General features: G+C 37.9%; 1 protein-coding gene across 1 annotated transcript; it reads left to right on the forward strand.

Moving 5' to 3' along the window:
* sf3b2 (splicing factor 3b, subunit 2) lies at positions 1–27,128 on the forward strand. The gene is made up of 22 exons (XM_051718644.1): positions 1–164; positions 699–742; positions 833–892; positions 3,375–3,530; positions 3,750–3,812; positions 4,041–4,167; positions 6,864–6,967; positions 7,093–7,201; positions 8,511–8,602; positions 8,693–8,887; positions 9,457–9,579; positions 9,662–9,742; positions 13,738–13,965; positions 14,710–14,859; positions 19,376–19,465; positions 19,657–19,764; positions 21,614–21,721; positions 22,841–22,983; positions 23,109–23,210; positions 26,022–26,121; positions 26,476–26,682; positions 26,881–27,128. Exons 1-22 carry the CDS (start codon positions 50–52, stop codon positions 26,950–26,952), a joined length of 2,577 nt encoding a protein of 858 aa, XP_051574604.1. The 5' UTR covers positions 1–49; the 3' UTR covers positions 26,953–27,128.
* The last annotated feature ends 659 nt before the right edge of the window (positions 27,129–27,787 follow it).

Raw genomic sequence — 27,787 nt, forward strand, 5'->3', positions numbered from 1 at the left:
GATTCCTCTGTGTGTGTGAGAAGTGAGTGAACGCGTTTGGTGACTGTAGATGTTCAACATGGCGAGCGACGGGCCACCGGGCGCTGAATCAAACGTAGACTTTAACTCATGGAGCCACGGCGAGTTACAGGCCAAATTGGCGGAGTTTGGAGCTCCTAATATGGGTGAGTTTAATATGTTTTCATAAGAGTACAGTGTTTTATTAAGAGTAAGATTTCTCTTGTTAGCTAACATTAGCCAGTTAGCCTGTTATTTCCTCTGGTGTCCAGGCCTTTAGTGCACTAAACTTCTTAAATTTTTATCTTTGTATTTAAATATGTTATATGGGAACGTTTATTTAAATTTTGTCCTCTTGTGCGGGTGAAAAGACCATTTATTGCTGTGAGGTTTATAAGTGTGCAGTTCATGTGTGAATGAGCGCAATGCGTCCTGAACTGCGAGTTTGTTTTATGTTTTAATTGCAAACTATCACTACGTATAAAAATAACACGCATTCACAAACTATAACTGTTATCATACTCGATTGCAGTATGTTCTGCAACATTTCTGTCGATACTGCAGTAACAAAGCAGCACACATTCAACAGAAGTGGGGCTTTTCCTTGCCACATCTCATGTTATTTGATATATTAAGTCTGTTTAGTTCACTCTGTGTTGATCTCCATCAATTTTGTTTTTTTTAATTCTCTGTTCATTCAGGCCCCAGAGAGGAGCTCATAGACAGACTGAAAGCTTATGCTCAGGTAAGTGATTATGGGGTTTTAACTGCAAAATCTGTTAATATATTTGATTTCTTTGCCAAAGTATGACTTGATATTTTATTTTACCCACAGTCTGGGATGATCTTGACTAAACCAAACATGTCAGGAGGAGATGATAAGGGCATGACTACGGTACAGCAACATGTTTGTCTTTTATTTTGTTTATTATGGCAAGCTGAATTGACCTTTAATGTGCAGGATATGAAGTACAGGTATCTATAATTCAATTTGCACTAGTTAAAATGGTATTTCTTGAAATCAGCAATGGAATTACTACTAGTGAAAATGCAAATTCATGAGATTAGTCATTAATGTTGCACTATAAAAAAGTCAATTCTTGATATCAGCAATGGAATTACATAGTGAAAACGCACATTTTGGATATCTGTAATTAATGTTGCTCTATAAAAACGAATTCTTGATATCAAAGATGAAGTCGTTACTCATGGAATACCAGTTCTTCATATCAAAAATGTTATTTCATCTGCTAAAAACATTGATCTGTAACTGCATTTGACAAGTAAAATTTCACAATGATCATTCACTCCGGTTAAAATTGCAATTACAGGTATCTATAATTCAATTTGCACTAATTCAAATGTACATTTTTGACATCAGTAATTGATGTTGCACTATAAAAATGTTAATCCTTGATATCAAAGATGAAGTCATTAATTGCGTGATACCCATTCTTGATATCCAAAAATGTATTCCAACTAGTAAAAAAAAATTGGATCTGTAACTGCATTTTCACTTGTAAAATTTCAGATATTGCAGTTACATATATCTATAATTAATTTCTTACTCTTTGAAATCCATATTTCACATATCAACAATTTACTACTTGCTAGTAAAAAACTGCTATCAATAATTACACTGTTACTAGTACAAATGTCTGTTCCTTATATCAACAATTGAATTCCAACATTTTTATGTCTAATTTGGTTTAGTGAACATGTACTAGTTGTAATTCAGTTGTTGATATCAGGAATATTATTTAAAAAAAAGAATAATTTTCACTAAAAAATTATAGATATCTTTAATTGCGTTTTGAACAGGAAGGAATTTTACTAGTGAAAATACTGTTAAATATTAAGAATACGGCTTTTACCAGTTGAAATTCCATTTGATATCAAGAATGGGTATTTCTGGGTAATGTACTTTTTGATAAGAATAAAATTTTTTACTTGTACAAACCTAATTACTGATATAAAAAATAAGCATTTTTACTAGTGAAGATGTTATTATAGATATCTATTCATTTCCTGCACGTTTAAATGTCGAAAGGGCTTGTGATAGTTTGCAATTTAAATTCTTGAATTTTTTGGCGGGAAACCGAAAATGACCATTGTTATATTTTAAATGCCTTTGAAAATGTTAGTTTTATAAATTGTACTATTATGAAATTGAAAACTTATGATAAGTAGGGTTGGGTATTGATACAGATTTCCCGATTCGATTCCGATTCACAAGCTTTCGATTTGATATCTATTCATATGGGTACATTTTTGTTACAATGTTCATTTTGCTTACATATAATATAAACTCTCTCTCAGCTAATGATCTAAATTATAAATAAACCTTCTAGGCAACCTTTCTAGGTACAGTTTGAAAATGTAAATTTTACAAATCATATTTTAACATTAGTTTTCATCAAATTGGTCACATTTTAGCTTTTAACAAATGTCTATTCCATCAATTAATGTTTTAAAATTGAAATATTATGTTGCATATATATTTGTTATTTTTTTTTATTATTGTTTTCTTGCATAATTTGAACTATTTACAAGTTTTTACATTGATATGCAGAACACGTGCTTAATCGGCACTGTTTCTTTAAAACTACCAGTATCAGCCAGTAAGCACTTATAATGAGAGGAGACGTGCATGGTATCTTTAGCGCATCCATGTGTGATTAGAATGAAATGTTTCTTTTTTTTCTTTTTTTAATCAACAGCTGACTGTATAAAAAAAAAAAAAAAAAAAAAAAACAGAAAGGGTATTAAAAGAGACATTATTCTGTGACATATTAATCCGTGGATCTCGCTTTTGGACACACAGAACTAGTTAAACCAAACTTTTACTCTTTAACATGCAGTAAAAGGACCTGAGTGGATTCTAAACCTTTACTAGCCAGTTGCTAAATTTTAGACATTTTAGTCGCATAATGTGAGGTTTGGTTGCATATCAGAGCGATTTACTTGCATTATAGAAGGTAGCCACAGAGTGAAAGATCGATCTTGGGATTTAAGAATCAAGATCGTTCAAACGAAGATCGTGACGCATCGGAAAATTGATATTTTTACCCAACGCCATTGATAAACAACATTGTGTGTCAAAAAACTGTAAAGCTAACAATGATCTTAAATCAACTCGTAAACTGATTCTTGGCTATAACAACAACAACATTTGTCTTTTCCAGTTAACACGACTGTCACATGCTTTCTGTTTAGATTTTTGGTGTATTCTCTCTTTCGGCTGAAAAGCAAAACTGACTTTTAAAGCCGTTTTCGGTGCATCCCAGTTCCTCACAGTCTTATCCAATCAACTTCTTTGCTGTCTTGTCCACTCAAAGCATTGCTGAAAGTTCTGCTGTTTTCTGGGTCTCTCTTAGATGCCAGGCCTGCCGCCCATGCCCCCAATGCCATCCATGCCCCTGCCGCCGGGCATGAACATGATGCAGGCCATGAACATGATGGGCGGCCCTCCACCCATACACATGGGCATAGAGCCTCCCGGCATGATCCAGCATGATGACAGAGCCCATCAGGTGAGAGAGACAGTGCTGCATGTGAACAGTTACATTATTATATTGATGTGGGCTGTGACCGCAGCAGCAGAGGAAGGTGAGAAGAGGGGAAAAGGAAGAAGGAAACCCTGTCATGATATAACACTGTATATATTTTTGCTTTTGCTGGGAGTAGAAGTGCTTGGTCACATGACTGCAGTTTACAGACTGCTGATTTATGAATGTGTTGGTGTGTTTTAGGGTGATTCACGTGGGATGGAGGAGCAGATGAAGGAACAGGAGCTTCTAGAGCAGCAGAAACGGGTGAGAGAAATGCTTTTATATTGTTATTGGTGCTGTATTAAGAGGATTTGTGACGTTATATAGGGCTAACAAGTGTGTTAATACATTGTTTATTTTCATTCTGTCCTGTGGACTCAGTTTTTGTTCATAAAACATTTTGTACATGTATGTGTTCTTGTGAATTAATTTGAATGAATAAATTCGTAGTGTTTGATGGTCTTATATCGAGTGTTTCTGTCTGTCTCTCAGGCTGCTGTGCTGCTGGAACATGAAAGGCAGCAAGAATTTGCTAAAATCCAACAGGGGCCACCAGGCACCAGGGGGCCCGAACTGGGACCTCGACCCAACCTCCTGCCCCCCATCCCCCCTCTCCGAGGTTAGCTGCCTCATAGCTTTCATAAATCAAAACTAAATCAAACAGGCAAAAATCAGGGCCTGGGTAGCTCAGCGAGTATTGACACTAACTACCACCCCTGGAGTCGCAAGTTCGAATCCAGGTCGTGCTGAATGACTCCAGCCAGGTCTCCTAAGCAACCAAATTGGGTTGCTAGGGAGGGTAGAGTCGCATGGGGTAACCTCCTTGTGGTCGCGATCAGGGGTTCTCGCTCACAATGGGACGCGTGGTAAGTTGTGCGTGGATCGCGGAGGGTAGCATTGTTGGTAGCATGTTGTGACTCTCCGCGGTGTCATGCACAGCGAGCCACGTGATAAGATGCGCGGATTGACGGTCTCAGAAGCGGAGGCAACTGAGACTTGTCCTCCGCCACACGGGTTGAGGTGAGTAACCGCACCACCACGAGGACCTACTTAGTAGTGGGAATAGGGCATTCCAAAAGGGGATAAAAATGAAAAAGAAATTAATTTGGGCAAAAATCTGTTTTTTGGCATACTGCAATGCTTTCTCAGATTTCTGCATCAATGCACAAATAGTTCCGAATCAGACTTTTAGATTTAAGTCAGAAACAAACACACTATAGTACTGTCAAAAATCGAAAAACACTTAAAACTCAAATCAACAGTTTTATATGCTACTAAAGTGAGTTTAGGCATCACAACATAATTCCTGTATGAAAGATATTGTATGAACAGACAACTGCACAGCAACTAATTTTGATATGCACTCTTAAAAGTAAAACATTCTTCAAGTAATAGTGGTCATAAAAGGTTTCATAAATGCTTTAAAAAAAAATTCTTGAATAGTTGGAAAAGGAGAGTTTGCAATTACATAAACAATATAGGCCAATTAATAACTAATATAGACTGATAAATTAAATCATTTTAACACGATATCAGCCAATATCCGTTATGGTCATGATATATTGTTCATTCCTATGTGGACTTCCATACAGAGCTGGAGGAAGCATGTCCTGTTCTTGTTTTTATCAATGTTGTACAGAGAAACTCCCAGTAACTATCAACGCCATTGTTAAAAAATTAAAATGCACCAAGAATCAGTTTGAAATTGCATTGTGACTTTGAACTGAACTTCACATTCTATCAAATCACTTTAATTGGGTGTATTTTAGGACTGGGTAAAAATATAGATTTTCTGATGCATCGCAATCTTCGTTTGAACGATATTGATTCTTAAATCCCAAGATCGATCTTTCAGTCTTTGTGGCAACCCTCTATAATGCAAGTAAATTACTTGCATGTTCAACCAAATTTGGTGCTATGCAACTAAAAATGTCTATGGTTAGCCACTGGCTAGCTACTTAATGTTCAGAATTCACTCACGAGTGATTGAGTAGTATAGTGAGAAAGTTATTAGCTCTGAGAACTTTGAACTGTACGGAAGCTCTGAACCGCACGGTGAAAAAAAAATATAGTGTCTCAGTTCCTTTCTGAGCCTAAGTCTTACATTTTTTCTCTCTTCAAAAAAATGCATGCGGTACCAAACTTGAAAACATTTTGGAAGAGAGAAAAAAAACATTTTAGAAAGAGAGAAAAAAATGTTAGACTTAGGCTCAGGAAGGAACTGAGACACTTTTTTTTTTTTTTTCACTCTTATTTTTTTTCCCACTGTGTGGTTCAGAGCTTCCGTAGAACTGCTTGTTAAAAGTAAAAGTTTGGTTTAACTCTTTCTGTGAGTCCAAAGACAAGATCCACGGATCCATTTGTCATTGAATAATGTCTCTTTTAATGCCCTTTCTGTTTTTAATTCTAATTACACACGTCTTCTCTCGTTATATGCGCTTACTGGCTGATGCCGCTAGTCTTAAAGAGACAGGAAAGATTAAACGTGTTCTACTTATCAATGTAAATACGTGTAATAGTACAAATTATGCAAGTAAACAATAAAAATTTTTTTTAAAAATGATATGCAATTTCAAGACATTAATTGATGGAATAGACCAAATGTAAACATTTTTCAAAAATTAAAATGTGACCAATTTGATAAACTAATGATTAAATATAATTTGTTAAATGTAACATTTTCGAATTGAACCTAGAAGGTTCCTTTATAATTAAGAGCATTAGCTGAGAGAGAATTTATTTCATATGTAAGCAAAATGGACATTGTACCCATATGAATCGATATTGAGAATCGAATCGAGAGCTTGTGAATCGGATCCTTGTAACATATTTTATTGGATTGTGCTGGTTTTATTTCTTTTAGGAAATGATTTTACTCGGCAAACTCTTTTGAAGAGATTTTTAACAAAGTCAGTCCTGAATTAGTTTTCGATTTCTTATGGAAAATAAGTTTAAAAAAACCTTATGTAGGTTTTTTTTAATCACTCTACCTTTTAATATATTATAACTTGTTTTTCGCCTTGAAAATAGCCTCGGAAGCTGGCATGGCATAAAATAATTAACTATCTAACTTGTGAATCGGAATTGAATCAGGAAATCTGTAACAATACCCAGCCCTAGTGTACTTTGTGCACTTATTTTGTAAAGCCTTCAAGATGATGTTGCTTAATTGAGACCTGCAGCGTGAGAATCTGTGAAGCTGATTAGCTGTTTGTTTTTTATGTAAAAGTAGCCTGTGATTGCATGTCAATCCATGAGCTTTTGTTACATCTTAACCTGATTTTTTTTTTTTTTTTTCCTCAATCTGTCCTGTAGTTGGGCCACAGAGCGGTCCACCACCTCCAGGTGTTTCTGTGGCACCCCAGCCTGCCAATCAGAGGCAGAAGGTCCCGCCCCCTCCTGGAGAGGATGTCAGAGAGGTGTGAAACCATGAAATACTCAACAAATCTTCTGTATAACACACACACACACACAATGACACAAACCCTGTAGATGTGTGTAATTGACACATTAATCAGGGGTGTTTGTATTATTGATTTTTCAGGTGTGGCAGGGTGAAGATGTTGGCATCGGGCCGAAGATTCCTCAAGCTCTAGAGAAGATCCTGCAGCTGAAGGAAATGAGACAGGAACAGCTCAGCACTGCCCCTACAGGTCGTAATGAGAAACTGAACAAGCAATCTACTGATAACAAAATTAGTGTCATGCGTCCTGTACACAGACACTTAGTGTTTGCGCCTGACCGAAGTTTACTTTAGGTTTCAGATGCTGCCTTCAAGTCATGTCAGAATAATCATATTTTAAGAGATGAGCACACAAATGGCACCACCATGTTGTAATTAGCAGCTGAACACTCTGATTGGGGGGTGGGTTTGTTAAGAATCATGGCAGAAGTTAATTCGTTTTGTTTATAAATTCTAGTGGTTAATGTTGACTGTACAGTTTAGTTTATAATTTGTATTTGTTTTGTGTTGTGTTTGACTGATCTAGAGAGAAGGGCAACAGAAATATGCATAGTAATACAATTTAATGACGGAAATAAGAAATATTTACAATATTTACTCAATTCACCAAACAATATATCGTTTATAGGGCTGTGAATTGATCATTTTCTGTGATTAATCATGGTATATTAACAAGCATTAAAATATAATTATACCATTTTTTTACTCTACACTTTGTCTCAGAGAACTTACAAGAAATCGGATAGTCATTTATTTTATGTATTTGTTAAAATATTCATTTTTTACGGTTAGACACATTTTCACAGGTATAAATATTTGATAAAAGTACATGTAAACATGCCATTAAATCAGCTGACATGCTGTAGTTAAAAGTTGGACAAAGTCTTCTGGCGTTTTCCTAATTATAGGATCAGAAGGACAGATTGAATTTATACTAAGCTTTATTGGCAAGATAAACTTAAGTGTGCATTTCCAATGCATTATAAGACATTAAACATACAGATAAAAAAAGGTTTAATTAAGCCGTCAGCTATTAATCGCAGAAATTATCACATTAAATTTCTCAGCCCTAATCATTTATATAATTTTTATTTATACATATTTAAATGGTGGTTAAAATATCGGCGACCGGCTTGTGCATCAAAACTACAAATTCCACCATTCTCTGTGGCAGCACGGGAATGATAAAATACGCTGTGAAGATTCAGTTACATTCATAACACAATGCACCTTTTGTTGTTCATTTTGTATCGCAGCACTGGAAAGCTTTGATAGATATAAATGGAAAAAAAAATGTTAGATGTATTTGCCTAAAATGTTTTTTCACCCCCGAAATTCACTTGTATGCACATCATGCCACAATACGACTTATGCAAATTCCCAAGTGGCTTTGAAGGCAGCAAGAGATATCTTAACGTGAGATTGATGTTATTGCTAATTCCTGAGCTAATCAGAATAATGAGTTGCTGTTAAATTGGCTTGTGTGATTTCTTCTTCAGAGGAGGAAGACGATGATGAAGAGTTGGACATGAACAATTCCTCCGCTCGACACTCGGATGAGGACGACGAAAGCACTCTTTCTAAAAAAGACGTATGTCTCCTCACATTATTTGTAATCATTTGCATCAGGATCACACCCTTGCTTTTTTGAACACTGACTATCTTCCTGTTTTACCTGCAGAAGAATCGCAAGCGCAGGAACCGGAAGAAGAACAAGAAGAAGAAGCGGGAGCAGGAAAAGAAGCAAGAGGAAAACAGGAAGAAAGAGGAGAACCGTGAGAAAGAGCCAGAGGTGGAGATTGAGTACGTCACAGAGGAGCCTGAGATATATGACCCCAATTTCATCTTCTTCAAGAGAATCTTTGAAGCTTTCAAGGTCAGGAGCTCTTTGAATCACTTGATAAACTCCAGATGCTTCATAACAGAATGAGAGAGGAATCATATCATATCATATATTTTTTTTTTTTACTAGTTTAAAGTTTAAGTACAGTGTAGATGTTCTGTAAAGATCAGAATGGCCAATGGGGTTTTTAGTAGCTGTTTTGGTGCACTGATGGCTGATATGGCTGGGTACATAATCTCAGGGCAGTAAATCCAATACATTGTCTTCCAGTAAGGAATCTAAACTGGAATCATTAAATTCCTTACTCCACCCCTAATTACGACCTAGACTAAGATTAAGTGGACTTGTAGGAAAATAGAAGTTATGTTTAGGAAATGGCATCTTAGAGAAAAAGGTTAAAAAATGAATATTGTCTTGTGTTCTATTCATATATACATTTAAATCTTTTGATCAGATTTATCATTCTTGACTGTCCATCACTATTTGACATCCATGCAGCAGTTTAATTTACCTTGACTGAATTTTTTAAACAAAGGAAATATGTTTTTTGGTAGATTTCTCATTTTTTTATGGATACAAAATTGTATGGTTTTTAATCACAGCTGACAGATGATGTGAAAAAGGAGAAGGACAAGGAGCCAGAGAAGGCTGACAAGCCAGAAACCATTTCCTTGAAAAAGAAGGGATTCGAGCTGGAGAGGAGAGACAGTGATGACAGTGATGAGGTGAGTTGAAGGCCATATGAAAGCTCTTTTTGCGATCTACTGGTGTTATTCCTGTCTAACCCCTCCCTTTCCTGTTTGACAGGAAATAAAGAAGGACATGCCCAAGCTGTCCAAGAAGAAACTGAGGAGAATGAACAGACTGACAGTGGCGGAGCTCAAACAGGTAACGCAGCCAAGAGATGTTACATTTCTCTAAGTAAGCATCTTATTGTCTGTTCCAAGACACACGTGACACGATACTTTCAAACCCACATCAGATGTCAACTGCTATCGGTTTTCCCATATTTGCTTAGTTAAAAAAATGCAGTTTAATGATAACAAGATTTCCATTTCTTGAAGGAAATACCAGCACTTATGTGGTAGCAAAAACATAGTGTTAAAGTTTTAGGTAAATTTTGGTTTTAGGCTTGGTTCTGCATAAATGCTGCATAATTACACTCAGTAGCCGGTGTTCCACTGTTGGGCCAAATGAGGGCGTGCTAGTGCGTTCCAGGGCCAGCTGCGTTCCCACTGTCACTTCTGTGGCTTCATTGTAGCTCCTTGGGGCTTTCTTAGGGCCAATGGCCTTTGGCCTGCCGATTACACTTAGGACAAACAAGGCCAGCCGGGGATGGAGGCGGGTTCAATATCAAAGTGGTAGTTTCGCCAAACTTGTCAGGATATGTATCCAGCACACAACGGTACAGGTTCGGGGAAAAATCAATAAAAAAAAAATGCATCACAGTACGAATCCGTTAAAAGGCACAATTGACAAAGCAGTGCCCATTCCATAGACTGTGATCTGGGACATCGTCCCGCTGTTAGTGGAGAGACCCCTCGGGACATATCATGGCAGTTACAGTTGGTGAGTTGTTATCACTAATTTATCTTGCTAGCTAGCTAATGTTTACATTCGATATAAACTCAATATTCTAGATAACATGATACCTCAGCTTGAGCTTCCCTCTGGCTTGTGAAATGGGCGTGTTGTGTGACATCTTCACCAGGGCGGCATATGAAGGGTGGGTTTAAGGGCAACGCTGCGGGGCTGTTGGCCAGATGGTGAGAACGCAGATCGATTTTGGTCTTGTGGCTCGAAGTCCGAGGCTATTGGCCCCGGCTGGTCAGTTGATAGCCCTGGCTCGCACTGGCCCGATGCGGCTAGTGTGTGTCTTTTCTGTTGGCCATGCCCAAGAATCAACAAATACCTGGCTTCTGTGCTACCATTTACAATGTATTGTTACTGTAGGTAGTTAAATAGATTCCAGAAAAAAAAGACCAATTCAGTATGCAAAAAGTACAAGAAACGAGACCAATCGCAATTAAAAATGCACGTATTACAATAACATCAGGACGGTTGGTTATATTTGAATGTTGAACATCAATATCATATCAGTATTGATTTTCAAACTGTAGTCTTTGCAAACCTAAGACTGAAATTATCCACAAAACAAAATTAATAATAAAAAAGACAGTTAGTGCATTAGTAGGATTGGGTCAAGTGTTCCAGTGGAGTTCGGAAGATCGTTCCACCTGCAAGGAATGGTGGAAGTGAAAGTTCGGGAAAGCGATTTGTGCCTCTGAGATAGCACAATGAGGAATTGACCGCTGATGGTAGTTAAAAAAGTAGCAAAATCTGTTAGAGAGGAAGTGGGAGGGTATTGTGTCCAATTTTAATCATTTCTTCAAGTTCCACTTTCATAATGTGGGGAATTTCCGCACACGTTTATTCACTTTAAAATATAGCTGTGAATTGGTTAACCAATCCATAAAGATGGAACTAATCAAAAAAATAATCTTGTCTTTGTAACAGATTGTAATCTCAGAATCTGTGCGTGTAAATCAGCTCTGTTGTAGGCTTGGGATCAATGGCTTTTTCACGCATCGATAATCGGAAGATTTTCCCGATGGTTATCGATATATATATTTTTTCAATTATAAATAGGGCTGCTTGTTGCACAGTAGTATTTGTCTCTTCAGACATATTTCTCAACACAAATTTGGTAAAGTGTGAGCAGCAGGGTAAAGTTAAAGGGGGTCGCACATCGGACGCATCTGTCGGACGACATGGTGCATTTTAAAATTCAAAACAGTTTATTTTCTACAAAAGGTACGCATACACCACCAACGCTCAGCATCAACATTCTGAAGTGCCACCAAGTACAACTCGCATAGTTTTCCATTAAATTAGACACAAATCATTATCAATGGACAAAGATTATTTACTCTGGCCATCACTGGATGATATATTGTTTACATGTATCTTTCATAGAGCCTACACAATGTATTTTCAGTTACAACTGTTGTTTTGCGGTTTGAGAGCTTGAATGAAAGACCTTTTATACAGAGAAATTGCATAATAAACGTTGCCATTTTTAATCGTTTAGTTTGTGCAGTTACACCAGTTTCACTAACCTGCAAACTCATCAACTTCACTTTGATCATTCTTGAAGTTACGAAGAAATGTGTAACTTTGGACTACCTTCTGCTGTGACGCTTAAACTGGTCCTGTGTGTGTGCGTGCTTCAGTAAATGGTATATCACCCTCTTGTGGTCTCCCAACGCTATTAAGCCAGACTGTTAAACAGAGGCCAACTGAGTGTATAGGAAAGCATGCAAATTGGGCTTCTATTTTAAATATCGGCTAATTCTAATATATCAGTGCCTCAAATATATCGATAAAATAACGTGTCGATCAATAATCGCTATATCAATATTTTGACATCCCTACTCTGTTGTGTCCCTGTCTCCCTCTCTCTCGTGCAGCTTTCAGCAGCTGGTGTGAGTGCGCGTAGTGAAGTGCGTTGTTGCATATTTACTAAATTCAAGATGTTTCAGATGTATAAAACTTGTAAACTTGTTAATTTGACATGCAAATTACGTTATACTGCATCTTTGTAAGCAAGCAATGTGATAAAACTATCGCTCCTGTTTATAATCAACAAAGCTGTCGACATTGCAAGCATGCAGCATTGGAGCGATCTCGTTTTGTCCTAATTCACATCGTGCTGCTCCCTCGTAAAATAGCATGTTTCACAAGAAAGGCAGAAATATCAAAAATGCTTTGTGTGTAATGCTATCAGAACTACTCAGCTGTAGGGTGAAGAGAAATGCTTAAACACCTGTTAAATCTCTCCTTGTTCCATCTGACAGATACAGGTAATTTCTCTGCCTTGGGTTCAGTCAATTTAAAATACATATCTGTTTTCAATATACATAATAACGTATTTAGCAGCTGATTTAGGTTCTCAGGATTTCATCTAACATTTTCAGTACATTTTCTCAACATTAAACAGCCAATTGTTATGTAACTGCCGAACATTTACTTGTACTCTAAAAGGGATAGTTCACCCAAAAATTACAATTGTTATTACTCACCATGTTGGTTTAAACCTGTATGACTATCTTTGTTCCGTTGAACTCAAAAGGAGATGTTTGGCAGAATGTTAATTTTTATTTTTATTGTGTGGGAAAAACGATGTAGTGACAGGCAGAATGTTAGTCTCAGTCAGGAGAACTACAGGAAAAGTAGCTGATGCTACTTGTGCACTATATTCCAGGTATTCTGAAGCCATATGATCACTATGTTATGTACAGAACAAAATGTACACTGTTTTTCTCTTAAATCATTGATAAAGCACTGAAATCAAATATGGTGGCTAAGTCAGACCTAATTTGTTCTCATTGCATCTCATGACCAAATGTCATGTCGTAAGAACCAATGAAGTTATGTTATCAATAGCTGTCATATTTCAGCTCTTTATTAATGAGTGAATAATGGCCTAAAACTTGTTTTGCTCATCACACCAAGTGATTGAATGGTTTCAGAAAACTTGGAATATAATGCATGTGTGGTATTGATTGCTTTCATTGTGGTTTTATGGTGCATTTTTGTTATTTTTGGAGCCTGACAAACTGGAGTAATTATATGACAAATAAACCTTTCAGAGCCTTTTTTTGTATTTTATTTTTGTATCTTTTTGTGTTTGACGGAAGACAGTCAAACAGGTTTGAGTGACTTTTGGGTCAGTAGAGTAAATGACAGAATTTTAATTCGAGGAAACTGTTCCTTCAAGATTCCACATTTAAACCCCATTTAAAAAAACAACATATGACTCTGTATAAGGCCAGTGCAGCCCATGTCACCTTCATGACCTTTGACCTTCCTCTCCCCATCAGCTGGTGGCTCGTCCTGATGTGGTGGAGATGCATGATGTGACTGCGCAGGAGCCCAAACTGCTGGTGCACCTGAAAGCCACCAGGAATACGGTGCCTGTGCCGCGACACTGGTGCTTCAAGAGGAAGTATCTGCAGGGGAAGAGAGGCATTGAGAAACCTCCGTTTGAGCTGCCAGAGTTCATCAAAAGAACCGGCATCCAGGAGATGAGAGAAGCTCTGCAGGAGAAGGTACCAGAACTGTCAGAGCAACAGAGATGGTTTGAAACATTCTCACAGGAGATAGCATTGCCTAGGCATGCCCACAATGAAAACCTTTTAAATTATTTTATAGTTAGCTGTTATGATCATACAAAATTCACAGCCCTCATGATGGTTGCAGGGGAAAGGTCATAAATGGTTTAAGCAAAATTGTTGAGCATATTAAATGTACTGACCGATTGGTGGTTACGGCCAGTATTCTTGGTGTATCAGTTGGATTTCCTTAAACCATTTATGACCATTCCTCCAAAGCTCACCTTTTGAGACATTTAAATGATCATCTACATTGGCAAAATTAGTTTGAGAGTGTTAAATGTATTGGGTATTTTAGCACAACTTGAACGCTTTATTGACCTGTGAGCATTCAGTAATGAATCTATCCATTTTATAATGACAAGTATACAAGTTTGTGAAGAGCAGATCATTGCTGACATAAAGAAATCTCTTATTCATCAACTAGTTCACCAGCATTGAGTAAATCCTTGAGGAGAGCCGCTCAATATTACACTTCTCTCTTAAACCTGACACATGAACTCTTGAGGCCTTGAAAACTGACACTGATTTGTACCTTTCATTTAGGCTTGACAGTTATGCTATTGCCATATGAGACCACATTTTAATTTCATAAGGTTGCAAGCAGCGTTAATGTCAACGTTGTGGCCTGAGATTTCTCCCAGTGCTGTCAGTTTTACTGATGTTTGTTCCTCTCTGTAGGAGGATGCCAAAACCATGAAGACCAAAATGAGAGAGAAAGTTCGTCCCAAGATGGGGAAGATTGACATCGACTACCAGAAACTTCACGACGCCTTCTTCAAATGGCAGATCAAACCAAAGCTCACGATACACGGGGACCTGTATTATGAGGTAAACATCAAATAACATAGAACTTATTCAGTGTAGATGGTATATTTAAGTGGACATGTGCGAAAATCAGGCTATGACGTATGCTCAATATGTCATACTGTTGTGCAATGTTTCCTCTAAGTGGCATGAATATTTAGCATGAATTGTGCACTTCTGACTTGGTGCCAGTGTATCCAAAAGTCTGTTGATTTTAATTGAACTGAAGATGTGAAAGATCTGAAGTTAATCAGCCCTAATCAGATTGCATGGTTTGATGGAACTACCGTGAGTAGAAGCAGACGACTTTTTATCAGTTTGCCTGGAAACAGAGTCGTGTTCACAAGGTTCCAAGTTGATAAAATTAGCGTGTTTAGGACAAAATAATCACCAGATTTGCCAGGTTAGTGATATCAAAACTGGAAAGATTAGTTCACCCAAAATTGATAATTCTCAGATGATTTACTCACATATCTGGGATGGCTTAAAGGTATGCCTTTCATTCTTCAGCAAAACCGAAATTATGATTTTTACAAGCACATTTCAGCCCTGTTTGTCCATACAATGAAAGTGAATGGGTGCCGTGAGGCTGCTGGCTGTTTGACGGTCCAAACGGCATATTTAGGCAGCATAAAAGTAATCCACACGACTCCAGTCGATCAGTGACTGTCTTCTGAAGCAAATCAATTGGTTTGGGTAAGAAACAAATCGAATACACATCTGGGATGGCTTAAAGGTGAGTAAATCATGAGAGAATTATCATTTTTGGGTTAACTAATCCTTTAAAGATATTCAGAGTTTCGTTTGTGGCACGTTGCAGAAAGTCAAGTGGAAATCCTTGAGCAGATCTACATATTTTGCTTTCTTAGTTAGGTCTGTGAAATTCTCTGTGATGAGGTTTTCTGTGTGGTACTTAGGCGTTCTGCACATTTTCTGCTATTTCCCCGTGTGTTTTCTGTGCAGTTGCTCACGGAGATTGCCGTGCCATTATATAAAAGATTTCTTTCCCCTTGTCGGTCTTTTATTATGGTATCGTATACCTCCGATAACCAGCCCTTAAACTGCACGCAATAGAGCTGTTCAGCCGTGACGTCAATTTGTAGGTGAACCCGGAAGTGAAATTCGCCATGGGATCCCTCGGGATTTTCCTATGGGTTTTTATTATGGGTTTTTTGAACTTGTGTAAAATAAGGTCTGTGGTAAACATCACTTAACGATACGTGGACATTTTGTTCTACAACATAAATTACACACTGTCATACCTCAAACATTTTGAAGCTGCCCGTGTGTTTTAAAAAAAAAAAATATGTAATTGAATACGGCTTCAAAATTCACGTTAGAGGGTATGATTGTTTAATTATAGTAGTAGAACAAAACATCCACGTATCATCAGGTAATGTTTACCACAGACTAGAGCTGGGCAGTATATCGAATATTAACGATATAATCGTGATGATTTTGCTGACAATATAAAATTAAGCAATATCGTGTATATCGCGATGATTTTAAAATGCTTTATATTTGGCCATTTAGTTTCATAAAGAGTATCAGTTGACTAATTTCTCAATCCTTCAGGGCTGCACAATTAATCAAAATAACATCAAAATGGCTTTATTGTCTTATGTGATTATTAAACTGCAGAAGACTGCGATGAAAGACAGATAAACATGTTTGTGTGTGCTTTAGATGGTGCACTGGTCTGTGTACGTGCAGGGCTCATGTTTTTAGCGCTTTCATAGCAGTTTACATGCATTGTGAATTAAAAGTACTGCAGGTTTATGTTCGGAATTCGCAATTCGCAGTAATGTTCGTAATTCGCAATTCCGAACATTAGTAACAGCTTCAAGTTATACAAATCTAAATCTAAGGTGGCACTGTATAACAGAAAAGGAGGACATGAAATTGTTTCGCCAGAAGCGGAACATTGTGAACAATACACAACACTTTCTGTGTCAACATAAAAGCTCCACCTAGTTCATTCACAAAAAATGTTAAAGTAAAAATACATGAAAGTAAATAATGCTTTTTATTAAGCTACTATGCATCACGGTATACAAAATATAAAAGTGCATATCAATGAAAATGATTAGATCTCATTATCCCTTGTTAATTTATTGAAAAACAGGAAACATTATTCATTATTTTAAAATAGATTTAATTCAATGCCTTTAATAAATTGAATCTACTTGGCTACAATGGCTGTTTGGATGAAATTATGGTTCCTCTGATTAAAAAAAAAACTTTTGAGACATTTCAAAGCAAATACATAATTATCGAGATATATATTGAATATCGTCAATAGGCTGAAAAATATCGAGATATAATTTTTTTCGCCATATCGCAAAGCTCTACCACAGACCTTGTTTTTCTCATAAATTAATAAACCCCATAGGAAAATCCAGAGGGAACCCATGGCGAACCCATTCTCTTCTGGGTTTTTTGACTACAAGCTGAACAACTCTATGGCAAAACCGACTATTATGGTGTCATCTACCCTGGCGGCCAAAAGTAATGTACAGATTTTGCTGTTTCGGAGTGAAATTGGTACTTTAATTCACCAAAGTGGCATTCAACTGATCACATAGTATAGTCAGGACATTACTGATGTGAAAAACAGCACCATCACTATTTAAAAGTCATTTTTGATCAAATCTAGACAGGCCCCATTTCCAGCAGCCATCACTCCAACAACTTATCCTTGAGTAATCATGCTAAATTTGGTACTAAAAAATTACTTGCCATTATATCAAACACAGCTGAAAGCTATTTGGTTCATTAAATGAAGCTTAACATTGTCTTTGTGACAATGTTTGAGAAATAGACACCTCACATGTCCTCAGCTGACAGCTTCATTGAATTCTACCCGCTCAACACCAGTTTCATGTACAACATTAAAGAGAAGACTAAGGGGTGCAGGCCTTATGGGAAGAACTGCATGAAAAAGCCACTTTTGAAACAAAAACAAAGAAAAGGTTAGAGTGGCAAAGAAACACAGACATTGGACAACAGATAATTGGAAAAGAGTGTTATGGATCTTAACCCCATTGAGCTTTTGTGGGATCAGCTAGACTGTAAGGTGCTGAGAAGTCTTGCCGACAAGATAGCCACATCTATGGCAAGTGCTACAGGAAGCGTGGTGTGAAATGTCACTTGCGTATCTGGTCAAATTGATGTCATTGCTGCACGTGGAGGATTTTTTGATGAGAACTCTGAAGTAGTTTAAGAAGTTCTGAATTTTTGTTTTTTCAAATTGTAATAGTACATTTTCACATTATTAATGTCCTGACTATAGGTTGTGATCAGTTGAATGCCACTTTGGTGAATAAATGTGCCAATTTCTTTCCATAAGAGCAAAATCTGTACATTATTCCAAACTTTTGGCTGCCAGTGTATATCTGATAACCCTGTCCCTTTACCGTGCGCATTGGCAAAACCAACGGTGTTTGACCTTTTTAAATGTCAGTTAGATGGATTTTCCTAAGTAGGCAGTTCTTGGACAATCTAAGCTGCTATATGGTCCAGACCTTTGCTGTTTTAGTCAAATGTCTGGTTATGTGAGACTAGGTAGTCACTGACAGGATTTACCTGCATTATGGCAGCATAGCAATAAAGTTGTAATATTGGATTTAACATTACATTTCCCAATAAATTCATATTAACGTATAATGTTTGCGTCATGTGGCTATATTTTGAAACACTGTGTATTTTAATGTTTATGGACTGGCCCAATTCACTTTCACTGTACTTTAGGCCATAGAGAACCTGTTTACACCTGATATTGAGTAGGTATGTGCACGAGTAATCATCTAATCAAGTACTCGTTCTGCACCAGTTAGTCGACTATTATAAACGCTACCTCCTCGCTGTAATTAGCACTGACCACTTGTGATCGAAACACCCAAAACTCATCTTAAAACCAGGTGTAAATAGGGTCTTGGTGTAAGTGATATCGACTAAACGATTTGTCTTGTTTTTCTCGAGTTGCTTTGAAAAATAAGTCATGCATAGCCTCTAGATAACTTACCAAAAATTTTAATTTAGGATGACTGTTTAAGCCATATTAAATTGTCATCTTTGCACAGTTTGCCTAAATTTTGAAATATGTAATTTTATTTTTTATATATCCATGTTTTTAGTTCCTTAAAGAGGTTGTATACCAAAACTTTTATGAGTAACCTAATAAAGGAATGACTTGTTCTGATGATTTTGCATTGTCTTTGTAAAGAACACTGTTGGCATGGTCTGGGATACTAGATGTTGCTGCTGTTGTGCACCTCATTATTGATCATTCAACCATTTAAACATTGTAACTACATCTTTCCAAAAGCTTTCCAGTGGATAAAAAAAAAAATCATGGAAAGCACAGGTTGTGAAAATGAGATTTAGTTTCAGACAATAAAGGATGACATATTGAATATACTAGACTTCCATTCATCACATCCTTGTTTTCATTTGCATCAAATAAAAAATGCAATATGTTCTGATTCTGTTCTTTTCTGCCATCTTATAAGTTGAACTTTATTTAATTTTTCCTTGTCAGGGAAAAGAGTTTGAAACGAGGCTGAAAGAGAAGAAGCCAGGTGATCTGTCAGATGAGCTTAGGATTGCTCTGGGGATGCCCACTGGACCCGTGAGTGCTTGAACTCAAGAACAATCTACCTGCTTATCATAAAAATAAAAAAAAAATTCTTTTTTTTAGCTACCATGCAAAGCAATTCTGTGGTTTTGTTCCATGAAACTGCAAGAGATTTCTATGCACTAGGCAGTTTTGTAATTCTATATTTTTAAGTTCTATTTATTGGTTTCTCTCTCTTTCTTAAGAACTCTCATAAAGTTCCTCCACCGTGGCTGATCGCCATGCAGAGATACGGACCCCCACCTTCATACCCTAACCTGAAGATCCCCGGGCTGAATGCCCCCATCCCTGAGGTCAGACACACACAAACCTTAACCATAGGGGTGGGCGATATACTGGTAGACATGATAAACCGGTAGAAATTTGCCAACCGGTATACAGTTGTGCTCAGAAGTTTGCATACCCTGGCAGAAATTGTGAAATTTTTTGCATTGATTTTGAAAATATGACTGATCATGCAAAAAAACTGTCTTTTATTTAAGGATAGTGATCATATGAAGCCATTTATTATCACACAGTTGTTTGGCTTCTTTTTAAATCATAATGATAACAGAAATCACCCAAATGGCCCTGATCAAAAGTTTACATACCCTTGAATGTTTGGCCTTGTTACAGACACACAAGGTGACACACACAGGTTTAAATGGCAATTAAAGGTTAAGTTCCCACACCTGTGGCTTTTTAAATTGCAATTAGTGTCTGTGTATAAATAGTCAATGAGTTTGTTAGCTCTCACGTGGATGCACTGAGCAGGCTAGATACTGAGCCATGGGGAGCAGAAAAGAACTGTCAAAAGACCTGCGTAACAAGGTAATGGAACTTTATAAAGATGGAAAAGGATATAAAAAGATATCCAAAGCCTTGAAAATGCCAGTCAGTACTGTTCAATCACTTATTAAGAAGTGGAAAATTCGGGGATCTCTTGATACCAAGCCAAGGTCAGGTAGACCAAGAAAGATTTCAGCCACAACTGCCAGAATTGTTCAGGATACAAAGAAAAACCCACAGGTAACCTCAGGAGAAATACAGGCTGCTCTGGAAAAAGACAGTGTGGTTGTTTCATATATATTTAGACATTATAAAAGTCAATTATTTGAAAAATTGTGGATTTTTTTTTTTAAGGGTGAGAATTGCAGAGATGCTACAATATGCTTACAGTCAAACCTGACCATGGCAGTGTTTCCCCTAGGATTGTTTTCAGCAGCGGTGCTGTTATGCATGCATCCACAAGCCCGCAATGCCGTACCTGTATTAACACTCGTCGTGGAGGAATAGCTTAAAACGGGTGTCAAACTCAATTTCAGCCTGGGCCGCATCATCTTTATTGCATATTTTGTGCATTGAGATGCACATTTCACAGTATAGCATTGATTTTGAGGTTGGGATGCAGATGTAAACGATAATATAAACAACAGATGTTTAGACTGTGGGGGCTGTTTGTTTTAAACTAGTTTCTTCACCGAGACATTTGGAGTTTTGCAACAGACAATTCTGTACCGCATTCAAATGGGTTTCGTGATCCCTGTCGTGCATCACACGGTTTCACAAGCACATTTAAAATAGTCTGTTGAGACCAGTCTGCAAATAAGCACATCTGCCCTGTGCTCACGCACCTCTTTTCATTTTGCTATGTTGATAATCCGAGTATCGTCTAGCACTGTTGATAATCATCTGCGTGGTCTGTGTGTTAACGTACCTGACCTGCACTCGTGCTGCTCTAACCATTAAACCGTGTTGATAAATGGCCCGTGTAGTGCTGTCTTTCCGCTTTTGAAGCGAGCAAAATGTGCTCCAAAACATTAGGTTAAGATTACAGTGAAAGCTCATTAATATTCATGAGGAAAGCGCTAACTGATTGGTCAGTGAAACGATCCCCATGGTAAAAAGGTTCCAATTCAGTTTTAACGAGACTGTCATATGACAGAAAGAATTGAAATCTGTTCATTTGAATAAAAATCAACCCCCTGGACCATGCTTGAAGTTAAAGAAACACCAAATATTTTTTTAGTTGTTGTGAAGTGTTCGTACTTCCAACATAGTTTGCTTGCAACAACTTTACTACTGACCTTTGTTGCAAATACTTCTAACAGTGAAAGGCAAGACTTTGGTCAGCATGTTTGGCTGTCTGTGTATCTCTTTCAGGGCTGTTCATTCGGGTACCATGCGGGCGGCTGGGGTAAACCTCCTGTGGATGAGATGGGAAAACCTCTGTATGGAGATGTGTTCGGAACTAACGCAGTGGACTTCCAGGTCAGAACACAAACATGCAACTGTTAACACACAAACTGAAGCACACTTTTATGCAATTGACCTGTTTCATGTGATGTCACTATGACTGCACGGCCATGTTTGTGACCAAAATTCCATTTTTCTTCATTGTGCTACGCTGTGGGATGTGGCAAAAGTCTGCGAAATGTTTGTAGCACCTTAAAAAGGTGACACTGCTGTTTAATTACCAGAGCCAAAATGTAATTTTGCTTTCAGTAAAGTTTTATCTTAAGTAACACGGCTTCATTTCGCCAAAGACAAGCAGCGATGAAGGGGGAGAGCACGGATAAAACACTTCTTGCTCATTTATTCAGACATGTCAGTTATCTGTACACGTGTCAGTTATATTTATAACATCATCGGTTCTGATACAATTAAACTGGAAATGCACATAGGATGATGTTTTTCATAATACCCAGACTGTATAAAGGTATGCGATCATTGTAACACGTTGTAATAAATAAAAACACGGAGGTGAATCGTTGCTAAAATATATTTTAATGTCCGTGAAAGTCAAATTTGCCAAGATTTGTTCAGACCTTTATACACATTTCCTGGGACTTGGCATGGATCAAAAGCGTTTTTTGATGTTTTTCTTGATATAGTTTTATGGGTATTTTTCCATTCACTGCCATTGTCGCTGATGGTCACAAATGTGCCGGCTGCGCGGAAAAAGTGACGTCACTGAAACAGGTCAATAAGCAATGAGAGGCTGTGCTATATTGTGTTGGTTAGAGGATGTTGAGAGGCACAATGTGCTGTGAAGTTGATTATAGTCAACATATTGCACAACCTCGTGTGCCTAATTGCCTTTTGTAGAACAGTTACTGGGTAATAAAGATATTGAGACATTGTCATTAAAACGGATTAAGCAAATTCATGAAGTGGCACCCTTCCGCTATAAGACCTGTATGGGTGTTGCACAGTAAATACACAGTGTCTAGTTAAACATAGCTGTTGTTGTATCATGTATTTTAGCACAGCTGGAATGCTGTATTGCATCCAGAAATGGAACTATGTGTTTTATAGTAAGGGCTTTCACACACTACTCATTCACTCAATGATTCATTGGGTTGTTTTGTTTGTCTGATCTGTTGACAGGCCAAAGCAGAGGAGGAGGAAGTAGATCGAACCCCTTGGGGTGAGCTGGAGCCGTCTGACGAGGAATCATCCGAGGAAGAAGAGGAAGAGGAGAGCGACGAAGAGAAACCAGATGAAACTGGTTTCTTCACACCTGCAGACAGGTACTGATTCCTCTCCACTCACAGCCTGAACTTATGGAAATCAAACCGTGTTTCTGCATCACTATGTTTTTAATAGTACATTCAGAATGTGGAAGCTTACAGAGGTCTTTCTCTTGTTCTGGCAGTGGTATGATCACTCCTGGTGGGTTTTCCTCTGTACCTACTGGCATGGAAACTCCAGAGCTCATTGAGCTCAGGAAGAAGAAGATCGAAGAGGCCATGGATGGGTGAGTGTGTGCGCAAATTGAAATCAATAACATTTAAAATATTTTTTTATTTAATTCAATGTGATAGTTTTGTTTATAAATTGAAATGTGTAAATCATATATATATATATATATATATATATATATATATATATATATATATATATATATATATATATGCATCATTGTATATGGAAACATGAATGAAAATGCCATTTATTCATGTGTTCATTTAGTTAAAACTTTTGGAAAATATGCCTTGATTATTATTTTACTTGATTTTAACTTAATGCTAGGGCTGCACAAAACATTGAATTTAGCGAAATATTGCAAATATACATATCGCAAGGGCGATAAAGGAATTATTTTAATACAGTAACGTTCAAGGTGACACAGAGAATAGACTGGATCCGAGATTGTTACTTAGTGTGCATAGGCACCGACTCGATTGAAATGATGGAGCATTTCATAGTTTGTGCGTATGTAGCTGTAACCGCTGCTGTCCTGTGATTTCACAATGCGTTGTGTGTGTGCAGATAATAATGAGACCAGACACCAGTATATACACTCAGACTTGTCTTGTTTATTGGCCGATGTGGATCTGAGTGGATATATCAAAGGATGGGTTCAAATAATGGATTGTCCCGTGAAATCATTCCTATCAGTCTCAAGTTCAGCGAGGACTGACAACAAGCATGTTAAACCAAAGCAGCTTGTCTACGGCAATAATTTTTAAAAATACAAGTCCCACATTGAATTAACACATTTTGAAATTAATATGAACATGGATTACAGTGTTAAAATAAAATATTTTACAACACAGATTCTATTAAGATATCCCACAGTTAACTTTATATTCATATACTTTTTTACAAAAAAATACAAATAATTGAAGATTGATTTTTAATATATGCTACATAGCTAATGGTCAAAAAACTGTATATTATATGCGGTCTATATGCAATTTGTAACAAAAGACAACAATGTGATCTCTGAGATAGATTGTCCCTTTTTATTCCAATATCATACCGCATTTTTCCAACAACTCATCGCATACTGCATTTTTCCTCCATATCGTGCAGCCCTACTTCATGCATATAACATTTTGAATCTACTTGATTACAATGGCTATTTAGTTGAAATAATGGTTTCTCAGAAAACAAAAATCACTTTTAAGCCATTTCAGACCAAATACATAATTATCGAGATATACACCGATCAGCCACAACATTAAAACCACCTGCCTAATATCGTGTTGGTCCCGCTCGTGCCGCCAAAACAGCTCTGACCCATCGAGGCACGGACCCTGCAAGACCTCTGAAGCTGTCCTGTGGTATCTGGCATCAAGACGTTAGCAGCAGATCCTGTAAATATCGAGGTGGGGCCTCCATGGATCAGACTTGTTGGTCCACTACATCACATAGATGCTCCATCAGATTGAGATCTGGGGAATTTGGAGGTCAAGTCAACACCCCAAACTCTTTGTCATGTTCCTCAAACCATTCCTGAACAATTTTTGCAGTGTGGCAGGGCGCAGTATCCTGCTGAAAGAGGCCACTGCCATCAGGGAAAACAGTTGACATGGAGTGTATGTGGTCTGCAACAATCTTTAGGTAGGTGGTACGTGTCAAAGTAACATCCACATGAATGCCAGGACCCAAGGTTTCCCAGCAGAACATTACCCAAAGCATCACACTGCCTCCACCGGCCTGCCTTCTTCCCATAGTGCATCCTGATGCCATCTCTTCCCCAGGTAAAGGACGCATACGCACCCGGCTGTCCACTTGATCTAAAAGAAAACGTGATTCATCAGATCACCTACTTCCATTGCTCCATGGTCCAGTTCTGATGCTCACGTGTCTATTGTAGGTGCTTTCGGTGGAGGACAGGGGTCAGCATAGGCACTCTGACCGGTCTGTGGCTACGCAGCCCCATACACAGCAAGCTGCGATGCACTGTGTGTTCTGACACCTTTCTATCATGGCCAGCATTACGTTTTTCAGCAGTTTGTGCTACAGTAACTCTTCTGTGGGATCGGACCGGATGGGCTAGCCTTCGCTCCCCATGCGCATCAATGAGCCATGGGTGCCCATGACCCTGTCGCTGGTTCATCGGTTGTCCTTCCTTGGACCACTTTTGGTAGGTACTAACCACTGCATACCGGAAACTCATCACAAGACCTGCCATTTTGGAGATGCTCCGACCCAGTCATCTAGCCATCACAATTTGGCTCTTGGCAAAGTTGCTCAGACTTGCCCATTTTTCTTGCTTCCAACACATGAAATTCAAAAACTGACTGTTCACTTGCTGCCTAATGTATCCCACCCCTTGACAGGTGCCATTGTAATGAGATAATAAATGTTATTCACTTCATCTGTCAGTGGTTTTAATGTTGTGGCTGATCAGTGTATATTTGGAATATCGAGATATAATTTTTGTACCCATATCGCCCAGCCCTACTCTTCATTTTTTTAGAATCACTAACCCTAAGTTTTCAACTTAGAGAAACTTGTAATTAATGGAAATAAATTAGATTTCAAATTAACTGACTTTATGCATCCTTTAAAATGACCTTGAGACAATTCTTGGATAATTGAAGTTCTGAGAAAAGGTCATCTGATTAAAAAGGTGTAATTTGTCTGCAACTTGGTTTGAAATGTTATCAAATGGAATAAAATTAAATTCAGTCTGGCTTAAGTGGGGCCGCTGTATATGCAGATGTTTATTATTGTTAAATAAACATTTTGTAAAAAAAAAAAAAATATCAGCACCCGCTTGTGACCTCCTAGGGACCCATAGACTAAATGTATCTATTATCATGTCTGTTTTCAGAAATGAGACTCCTCAGCTGTTCACAGTGCTGCCGGAGAGAAGAACAGGACCAGTGGGCGCCGCGATGATGGCCTCCACTCACATCTATGACATGTCTGCGGTACGATTGTGTGTCTGTGTGTGAGAGATGTTTAGGAGTTTTACATATCCACATGCAGATCCAGACAGCATCTCATCCTGCTCGTATCCCAGACTGTCTGATCTGATTTAAATATGTGGTGGGCAGATGACCTTTACAAGCCTCAGATAACAGAGCGCCATTCCCTGCCTCCTACAGATCTGGGTCTCATCGCTCAAAGCCATTACATGCAGATTACTGTCTATATACAATCATTTTAAATGCAAATGAGTCCCATGTGGATTAATGAGTGCAACTTTGTGACAGTGACATGCAAACTGGTAACTGAAAATATACAAATGTTTGATCTCTCACTTTTCCTCTTCCCTTGTCCAGGCGGCAGTGGCGGGGCGTAAAGTGGCCGGTGTTTCAGGTCTGGGTGGAGACTCTCAGGGTGTGGAAGTGGCTTTGGCCCCAGAGGAGTTGGAGTTGGACCCCATGGCCATGACGCAGAAGTACGAGGAGCACGTCAGAGAGCAGCAGGCGCAGGTGGAGAAAGAAGATTTCAGCGACATGGTGGCCGAACATGCAGCCAAACAAAAGGTGAGATGAGTATACTAGTAACTGGAGGATTGTGCATGTGCTTTCTGATGAGCATAATCAGTGATTGGAGAATCTCAAATGCTTTTGATGGTATGAAATACCATTGAAATGTTTTATTGAAGAGCTTTTTTGCATAAGCTCTCAAACGTTTAATGTTTTCAGAGCTTAATTTTTTTTCCACTTTTGTCACCCTCACAGCAAAAGAAACGAAAGGCGCAGCCACAGGACACACGTGCAGGAGCAAAGAAATACAAAGAATTCAAGTTTTAGCCCCAGAGAGAGCTGTGGAAGACCACCCATATTCATCCTTCATTTTGTTTTTCTTTTTAACTGATTAAGTTCTGTAGAATCACCCTCATGTTTGTTGCCGTAATCTTACAATGCGCAACTTTTTGCGTATATGGTCAATGTTTTTTTGTAAATAAAATGCCAGTCCATGACAAACTGATGTTGTAGTGGTTTTCATATCTCAGGTTAAGTAGCAGATAACTTAAGGCAAATCACTTGTGGAAACTACTTTATGCTCATTTATATTGTAATTTTTTTGGATTTCCAACTCTATTAACAAAACTAACACCTGAAATATGCTATTTATACGATTTCACTTCAGTAAACTTGTAATGCATGTGAGGCCTGGTAGATACATTCAGTTGGTTACCATAACTCATATCTGTGGGGAAAATATTAACTTGACTTGGTCTAGTACAAGTTACCCAGAACACCGTAATGAATTTGTATGAAATATTAAAGGGTTAGTTAAAAAAATAAAAATTCTCTCATTTACTCACCCTCATGCCATCCCAGATGCATATGACATTCTTCTGCAGAACACAAATGGAGATTTTTTTTTTTGAAAACATTTCTCAGCTCTGTAGGTCCATACAGTGCAAGTGAATGGTGATCAGGCTTTTGAAGCTCCAAAAAGCAGATTAAGTCAGCATAAACATAATCCATCACACTCTTGTGGTGTAATCAATGTCTTCTGAAGTGATCCAGTTGGTTTTGGGTGAGAACAGACCAAAATGTAACTCCTTTTTCACTGTACATCTTGACAGCAGTCTCCTTGGTGATCATGATTTCAGGCTCAATTAAACTTCCTATAGCG

This window comes from Myxocyprinus asiaticus, chromosome 2 (genome assembly GCF_019703515.2).
Source record: "Myxocyprinus asiaticus isolate MX2 ecotype Aquarium Trade chromosome 2, UBuf_Myxa_2, whole genome shotgun sequence".
NCBI lineage: Eukaryota > Metazoa > Chordata > Actinopteri > Cypriniformes > Catostomidae > Myxocyprinus > Myxocyprinus asiaticus.

Excerpts from the sequence above, each read along its gene's own strand:
- sf3b2 (XM_051718644.1), top strand. The coding sequence starts at position 50 with ATGTTCAACATGGCGAGCGACGGGCCACCGGGCGCTGAATCAAACGTA. Across the intron at positions 893-3,374 it reads ATGATAAGGGCATGACTACG|ATGCCAGGCCTGCCGCCCAT; the intron begins GTACAGCAACAT and ends GGTCTCTCTTAG. Across the intron at positions 9,580-9,661 it reads ACAGTGATGACAGTGATGAG|GAAATAAAGAAGGACATGCC; the intron begins GTGAGTTGAAGG and ends CCTGTTTGACAG.